This window comes from Benincasa hispida, chromosome 8, assembly GCF_009727055.1.
Source record: "Benincasa hispida cultivar B227 chromosome 8, ASM972705v1, whole genome shotgun sequence".
NCBI classification, from domain to species: Eukaryota; Viridiplantae; Streptophyta; class Magnoliopsida; order Cucurbitales; family Cucurbitaceae; genus Benincasa; species Benincasa hispida.
In genome coordinates this window covers 60425641-60434379 of record NC_052356.1, presented here as the reverse complement: position 1 = coordinate 60434379, position 8739 = coordinate 60425641, and the positions used below count along the sequence as shown (strand labels likewise).

General features: G+C 35.1%; 1 protein-coding gene across 2 annotated transcripts; it reads right to left on the bottom strand.

The window, feature by feature from the left end:
• Positions 1 to 301: 301 nt before the first annotated feature.
• On the bottom strand, positions 302 to 5084 carry LOC120083380 (3-oxoacyl-[acyl-carrier-protein] synthase I, chloroplastic). 2 transcript variants are annotated; one of them, XM_039039125.1, is made up of 7 exons: positions 4394 to 5084; positions 2970 to 3401; positions 2377 to 2550; positions 1580 to 1693; positions 1352 to 1453; positions 814 to 899; positions 302 to 692 (listed from the first exon to the last, which is right to left on the bottom strand). In XM_039039125.1, the coding sequence occupies exons 1-6, from the start codon at positions 4859 to 4861 to the stop codon at positions 861 to 863; spliced, it is 1329 nt and encodes a 442-aa protein (XP_038895053.1). In that variant the 5' UTR covers positions 4862 to 5084; the 3' UTR covers positions 302 to 692; positions 814 to 860. The 2 variants fall into 2 exon arrangements, with proteins under 2 accessions (XP_038895053.1, XP_038895052.1); XM_039039124.1 differs by having other exon boundaries at positions 814 to 880; positions 4394 to 5082.
• Between the last annotated feature and the right edge of the window lie 3655 nt (positions 5085 to 8739).

The window sequence follows — 8739 nt, the reverse complement described above, 5'->3', positions numbered from 1 at the left end:
CTAACCCAATTATTATGTAATATGAAAATATCATGAGAAAAGTGAAATTCGAGCTATATTTTATATATATGTGTGTGTTAGAATTATCATCCAATGAGATTTCTGAAGAATTTTTCACCCCTTAATAATAAATAATTAATTGAACAAAAAGATAACAACATTTTTACTTGATAGCATTTAAAAAAAATGAAACAGATAAACATAATACCATTTTAGAAACATTATTATACAATTACGAGACATAATATTGATTTATCGAGAAAGTGAAAACGGTTACTTCATCAGTTTTCAGATCTCAGAATGGAGGAAGCAGGTGAAAGAAAAAGCTTATTCATTACAAACATTATGATGGAATTCTTGAGAAAATTTTGAAGAGAAATCTAATATCGACCTAACCCAATACACTCGCCACAAGTTCAAGTAAACCCAATTATTGGATTAGAACACAGCAACAAATGGAATGAGGATGATAGAATTGCATAAAAGACCAAAAAACGTTCAAAGACAGATAAGACGCCCGCAGCAAGCAAAGCAACCTCGTTGATAAAAATTAATTAGTAACTATTCTCAAGGCTAAGGACTGGATTCTCCTACAAAACGTCGTAGTACGTAACATTAACGTGTTCAAGGTTTGAATGCTGAGAATGCCACGACCGAGTTGTGTCCACCAAATCCAAATGAATTTGAAATAGCTGCAAACAGAGAACCGCACAACTTGATTACTGAACTAGGATGTTGAATTTTAATCAAAAGAGATTGGAAATATGTCAGCCATAGGGGCAGGCAGCAACCCCCAATGCTTAGGCAACTTACCAACATTCACTTCGTGCTGTTGCTTTACATTTGCGACCGTGTCAAAATCAACTGAAGGCTCCGGGTTCTACAGTCAAATATTGTGACTAGAATATTGTGATGATATTGATAATTTTAATCTATACCAGCTGATGCTAGAATATTGTGATGATATCTTAATGGAGGAAATTATTATGTTCAAGTAGAACTGAATAATAAAAGGAATGTAGTTTCAGAGTTCTGTATATGTGAAAAGTTCCCTGTTTTTTCTTTTTTTCTTTTTTTTTTTTCTTTTTTATTTTTTTTATATATCCGTGAGTATCTAGACTAGCTTAAGCATACTTCGACTAATCTCACTGAACATGTAAAGATAAGAACGTAGAGACAGACAAAATTAGTTCTTGATTTTGTGGTTGATGCTAGATGCAGTGTGTGAACATGTAAAGATCAGAAAGTAGAGACAGACAAATAATTTTGATCGTAAGAGTCTTGCTCTACATTCAATAGTTAACCTGACATTATCTGAAATCAGATTGTTAAAAAGGAAAAGGGGACGTACAAATTGATTTATGGAAGGATGCAACCATCCTGTTTCAATTGCTTTCACAGTGGCAATGGCTTCCAAACCTCCAGCAGCACCAAGGCAGTGGCCTATCATAGACTGAAAAGTAATGACAGCCAAAAAAAGCATCAGCAAACCAGTGGATCACTTTAAGAAGAATAGACTGCAACCATGTAACCATTGGTGTAGACGTTGGGGAGGGAAGGAAGGGAGAAGAGACATTACCTTAGTTGCATTGATTTTGATCTCTGATGTATTCTTAAACACCTTCTTGATGGCATTGATCTCAGCTAAGTCACCGGCAAGGGTGGAAGTTGCATGTGCATTTATGTAGTTAACCTGTAAATTTTAATGAAAACAAAGAAAAGGCATATTTATGTTTTCTTTCTTTTGGTAAAAAAACGTGGCAATTTGATATTTCAAAAGCGGTAGCCTATCCAGATCCCAGTATAACAAAAAGATTCAAAATGAAACGAGTTCAAATAAATTTACAGTTTGTTTAGGCCCATGAACAACCCACTCACCCACCCACCCACCCATAAACAGCTGTACATTATGTCACACGCAACAATTGTAAAAATTTACAAATACAAATACCACCCATATTCTTACAGCGGAAATATAAACCTTGGAATGGAGACAATCACTCATCAACTTGGCCAAGACATTTTAACAACACAAACAGGACGATTCCTAAAATCTTAATGATATACACATGGATGAAATGAAGGTTTCTTTGTAGAAGTATAATTAAATAAACATATCTACAGACATATAATTAGATCAAGATGCACGTGATGTACACAAAATGCGGCAGAAGCCTTATATAAACAGGCCAACCAACTTGCAATACTGTGCAAATGTACTTGCATACCGTGTATCAATGCAAATTTTGTAGCTATCAAAACATCATTAACTTCAGAATTTACTTGTCCCATAATTGGGGCGATCTTTGAGCATTATCGTCAGAAACCAATAGAATAATCTCTGAATAACAGAATAAAAAGATTGGATTGAGTTACCTCCTCAGGTGATACACCTGCATCTTCGAGACTGCTCAAGATGCATGAGGAGACGCCAAGTCCATCTGCTCTAGGATCCGTCATGTGATACGCATCACAATTAACGGCCCCTCCCAAGTATTCGGCAATAATTGGTGCACCTCGTTTCATTGCATGCTCCAAACTCTCCATTACCTGTCACGTAAATACCCCCACTGGAATCATCCTCAGACAAATTTGGAATGGGGTCAAACACAGTGAAATTCAACACCAAGGAGAATGAAACTTTATCTTGTTTGTTGTGTACACAATAGCCCAAGTAAAAGCAAGATAAAATAGCTTATCCCTGAAGAACTTACTGAAATTTCTCATCAACCAAAGTTAAACTACCATCATCTTAACGTGGAAGAAAAAATATCTTAATCAAGCTAAACTCCAGGGGAGCTTCACTCTCCAGCCTAAAACCAAGATGATTGTCAAATGACAATTCATGATCGGCAACAGCTAGACAAAAGCAACTGTGACTAACTGAATACTTCAGTTCAGTGAAAATAACCAAGCAGCTCAAAACATGTCCATTTTCCATGCCCATCAAGATGTATGTCAAAGCTTACCAGTATGCCAGCACCTTCACCCATGACAAAGCCATCACGATCTTTGTCCCATGGCCTCGAAGCAGTTTTAGGATCATCATTTCTCTGAGATAGAGCCCTACAAGCAACAAAACCCCCTAGTCCAATAGGTATGATAGCAGCTTCAGTTCCACCAGCAAGCATCATATCAGCCTCTCCTCGACGAATGTGATTCGCAGCAGCATAGAAGCAATAATTAGAGGTGGCACAAGCAGTGGATATAGAATAATTGGGACCCATGAAACCAATATCGATGGCAAGTAAGGCAGACCCCATATTTGTAATGGCATAAGGAATGAAAAAAGGGGTTATCTTCCTGTGACCTTTCTCTATCAAAGCCTGAACACCATCAGAAAAGACCGTGAGACCACCCATCCCTGTTCCAACAAGCACACCAGCACGCTCCTTGTCGATCTGTAGTAAAAATAAAACTACATTTGTTAATTGTATAAGATAAGGGAAAAAGAAATAATAAACTTGAGGAACTTTAATAATAGCTTCAAAAATAGTGTCTGCCTGAAGAACAAACTAATTTTAAGAGAAATCAAATGGAAGTTTTCCCTAGATCAAGGAAAGTAAAGTCAAAACACATGCTGATATCTTCAAATCTTCATGTATCTCTACCCAATTGCAATTAGTTATTCCCTATTTTTCCTTGGAGGAAAGAGTACAACTTCTGTCAAATATATTGATCACTGTGCAACATAAATGATCTATGAACTTCCTTTCTAATGAAAAAGCATCTATTATATAATAGCAAAAAAAGATAAAACTCCTATCCACTCCATCTATTAACCTGGGAAAAGAAAGGATTATAACTGTCAATTCACGTGCCTCTTATTAGTATTAATTTAGATTCCATGATGATCTATGAAGAAGCCATTAAAGAAATGTCTATCAATTTTGGAATGATGTTAATTCTTAAATTAATTTATGACATATAAAGGAAAGCATGATTAGAATGGTTAGCACTTTAGAATTTTTAAATGTCAGTATACTTAATCAAAGGTCACTCTGCCTATAAAATACAGGTCTACGTTAATATCCTAATTCAGCCAAGTCACTTAAGTAGGATAAATACTTCAGACGCATTTCCATAAAATACTTCAATTCCATACTCAACATAAGGAAGAAGAGCAGGAGAGGAGATTTGTTCATGATATGCAAAAAGATTCGTGCATTGGGGAAGCCCCCTTAGATTCCTACTGGCCCATATACTTTGAAGCAAAAAGGCAAAAATACTTCATGTCTTCGCTAACATCCTCCAGATCAAGAATTCACGAATAAAATCAACTAACCGACAAGAAGGGATTGAAAACAAGAAGGCAAGAAATGCAATCTAACAAAGCACAAACACACACATCATTCTCCAGATACAAAAGCATACTTTAGCAAAAGGAAATGACCTTAGAGCGCTTATCTCCACCGAGGTCAGCATCCTCAAGAGCCTTCTTTCCAGCAACAATACAATAACGAAGGCAATCATCAAGCCGACGATCATTCTTACCGTCAATGTATCCCTGGGAAGCGAATCCCCGGATCTGGCCACCAAACCGAGTAGGAAACTTGGAAGCATCAAAGCGATCAATGAGACTAACACCACTCTCACCAGAAAGCAACTTATCATAGTAAGTATCAACGTCGTTACCAAAGACGGAAACAAGCCCCATACCAGTAATCACCACACGCTTCTTAGGGTCTTTCTCCCGCTTAGGCGCAGAGACAGTGGAAGCTGCAGATGCAGAAACAAAAGAGAGTCGTCGCCGTGATTTAGGAGCAGCAGTGGGGACGAGGAACGGGGAGCATTTGTGGTTGCGAAATGGGTCCAAGGGAGAGGGCTTGAGAGTGGAGGAATGAACGGCGGCGGCCTGCATGGTGGAAGAGGAATGGGGATTTGGGGAATACGAGAAAGAGGAATGTATAGAAGAAGGAAGGCGATGATAACAATGGCGGATTGAAGAAGGAGAATGGATGGTGAAATCTGGCAAATGGAGAACTTTGGGGGAAGGCGGAGCAAAGGGGAGCTATTTGTTTGGCGGAATTGTAAAGCCACTCAATAAGCCTTCTCGTAATCTACGCCTATCTTTCAAAGGGCCAAAGCTTTTCTCAAACAAATTGAATGTGGAAGCTGTGAGTTTGGCAACCTAAATTTTTTTTTTTTTTTTTCTCTTTTCCATTATTCGTTTTCTTAGCTACTTTACCCACTCATTTGATTAATTGATTATTAATTACTAATTACCATTATAAATAGAGAGTAATAACCCTAAATTGTCTCATTATTAAAGACAAAATTGGAGCTTGTTTAGAGGCATAATGTTGCCAAACATGCATTTTATCTCGCATCCACTAGTTAAAGTATATAGACTCGATTAAAAGGTCGGAGATTTGAATCCATTCATCCTCAAATATTGTATTGAACTTAAACAAACGAAATAAATGGTTAATGTGTCGATTTCTTTCACTCTCACGTATTGTTGTACTATAAAAAAATGTGATGTCAATTTTAGATTTAAATATTATTTTGGTCCTTATACTTCTAGTTTTGGTTCATTTTGTTCCCTTTATTTTCAAAATGTTTGTTTTGCTTCTTATACTTTCAACATTGATTCATTTTGGCCATTGTACTTTCCACTTTTAGCTCGCTTTGTTCTTTAACGTTCAAAAAGTGGTTATTTTGATCCCTTAAAAAAGAAATAAAACTTAAAATGAAGGGACCAAGATAGCCAAATTTTAAAAGTTCAAGGACCGAAATGAACTAAAGTTGAAGTATAAGGACCAAAATGAACATTTTGAAACTACAAGGATCAAAATGAACCAAAGTTAAAAGTAGAAGAACCAAAATGAACATTTTAAAAATATAATGACCAAAATGAACCATTAACCAAAACCTAAAGCATATGGATCAAAATAGTATTTAAACCTCAATTTTAATATAGTTTAATTGGTTAGATGTTTGGTCCAAAGTGCACATTTTAGACCAAATTCATAGTCAAACAAGGAAAAATTTTCTCTAAATTGAGAGAAACTCCCCAAAAGAACAAAAGTTTATATTCAAATGATTTCAAAAGCTTCCTGTTACCATAGTAAAGTGGATATTTGTAGTCATACCAAAAAAAAAAGATAATTAACTAATTAATTTTGAAGTACTAATTAAAATATATAATTATTTAGCAATTATCCTCATCATTTATGTCAACTCAAAAATAAAATAAAAAATAAAAAAAATAAAAACTCGTCTTCGAGTTCAAGAGATGAAGTGCTTTCTTGTAACATCTCGAATTTTTTAGGTACTTTTTATAAATTATCTTGAAATATTTAGACATTATTTTGATAAATTGGTGCTAAGAATTTAATTTGGAGACAAAACAATTCATTTAAATGTTATTGATAATGATTTGAAATTTTTTAGTTCAAGTGGAGAGAAAATTGGAATTTTTAGTTCAATTTAATGATATTGTGTGTGGGTGTTTTCGGGATTTGGAATCCCCCGGTACACACAAACATCCCCCGATCTGATTTCTCCCTCCCTCCCTCCCTATGCAATCCGTGTGAACTCCCATGCCCTCAAATAAAACTTAAAATGAAAGGACCAAAATAGTCAGGTTTTAAAAGTTCAAAGACCGAAATGAACTAATGTTGAATGTATAAGAACTAAAATAAACTTTTTGAAACTACAAGGACCAAAATGAACCAAAGTTGAATGAACGTTTTAAAAGTACAATGACCAAAATGAACCAAAACCTAAAACACAAGGATCAAAATAGTATTTAAACCTCAATTTTAATATAGTTTAATTGGTTAGATGTTCATTTCAAGGTGCAGATCTAGCCAAATTCATGGTCAAACAAGGAAAATTTATCTCTAAGTAGAGAGAAACTCTCCAAAAGAACAAAAGTTGATATTCAAATGATTTCAAAAGCTTCCTGTTACCCTCCTAAAGTGGCTATTTGTAGTCTTACAAAAAATAAACAATAATAATTAACTATCTAATTTTGAATTACTAATTAAAATATATAATTATTTAATAATTATCCTCATCATTTATGCCAACTCAAAAACTAAAAAAAAAAAAAAGGAAGAAAAAAAACCTGTCGTCGAGTTCAAGAGATAAAGTGAAGCTTTCTTGTAACATCCCATTCAGGCAATTTTCATTAAATTATCTTGTAATATTTGGACATTATTTGATAAATTTGGACTGAAATTTTAATTTGGAGATAAAATAATTATTTTTAATTATATTTGTAAAGATTTGGGATTTTTTATTTCAATTTAAGGAAAATTGGATTCATTTATTTAGGAAAAAATGTTATTTTAATTTTTTATTCCCTTTTAATTTCGTAATTCGGATCCAAAATTGAATTAATGAATTAGGAGAAGGAAATTGGATAATTTTAGTTGGTTAAAGATTAAAGATTTTAAGAGAGTTGAAAATGTGAATTATTGAAGAAATTAAATCGGATTTTGGTGTGTATGTGTATGCGCGCGCATGCACGCGTGTGTATGTGCGTGCGCACGTGCTTGCATGTGTGTGTGTTTTGGAAGTTGGAAGTAAAAAGAAAAAAAAATTAATCTGCTCTCTCTCCCTCGGTACACACAAACACCCCCCTATTTGATTTCTCAATCCCTCTCTACAAACTACATGAACTCCCCATGCCCTCTCGTTTCTATCATGCAAAAGGATGCCAGGGCCATTTTCCTTCCTTTTCCATTCACGTTCATGTGCACTTACCGATCGTCTCTCTTGACAACGACGCTGACTAGGCCCCGCGTCGCAAGCTGCACCAACTGTCAGTTCTCTCTGTCGTGATCCAGCCGTGTCACCGACATCTGCATCCCTTTCCCACTGTCGAGATCCAATTGCGCCTCTGTCCATTCAAGCTTTTTCGCTAATTACTGTTGTTGTTCCTTTGGATTTTCGTCGGATCTTGGTTTTAGGTGGAGTTTTGGCTAGTTTAGTTAAATTCTTGGACGGTTTTGAAAGTACCCGTTAAATTTTGGTTAAAATTGTTGATACCAATTATGGTTGAATTTTTAGATTCAAGATTTGGAGGATTTTGAGGTGTTGTCTATCAAATTTGAGACCAATTCCAATAAATTTTGGGTAAGTGGTTTAATGACGTTGAGTTAAGGTTATGATTGGAGTTATGCCTTAAAGGTCGAATGTGATTTTGATTTATGTTGTAGGGCTTGGGGATCAAGTTTTTTTTGTAGAAAATCCTTCACTTGAATTTAATTGAGGTAAGTATCTTACTAGTGATTTGCCTTTAAAGCAATCATCCTAACCATATAACGATGAAAAGGCTATTTTATTTAATGTTATGGACGATTTCGACTTATATTTTATGACATGATGACTGAGGGCGTTCAGGTAATTTTTCATGAGTTAAGCGATTGTAATTATGATAAAGGATATATATGTGGACTGATACATGCTAAGTATTTATGGTATCTATTAACCTTTTTATTTGGGTGGTGTATACTTTACGACTGATTGTGTGTTCCTTCGAGTTCATACCTATGACTGTTTTATGCACCCTCAGTTCACATTTACGACTATTTTGTGTATCTTAGGGTATATACCTATGATTGATGTGTGCTCCCTTGGGATTGCACCTATGATTGATATATGTACCTTCGGGATACACACTTATGACTGATATGTGTTCCTTCGAGATCACATTTACGACTGATTTGTGACCTTTTAGGTTCACCATGACTGATATACTGTGAGTTGTACACTGATACCTAAATA

Bases quoted from the DNA above. Each gene is read 5' to 3' on its own strand.
- LOC120083380 (XM_039039124.1), bottom strand. From the start codon at position 4,861: ATGCAGGCCGCCGCCGTTCATTCCTCCACTCTCAAGCCCTCTCCCTTG. The intron at 881-1,351 runs GTACGTCCCCTT...ATTTGACTGTAG, and splicing joins ATCCTTCCATAAATCAATTT to AACCCGGAGCCTTCAGTTGA. The intron at 693-813 runs GTAAGTTGCCTA...CTCTGTTTGCAG, and splicing joins ACAGCACGAAGTGAATGTTG to CTATTTCAAATTCATTTGGA.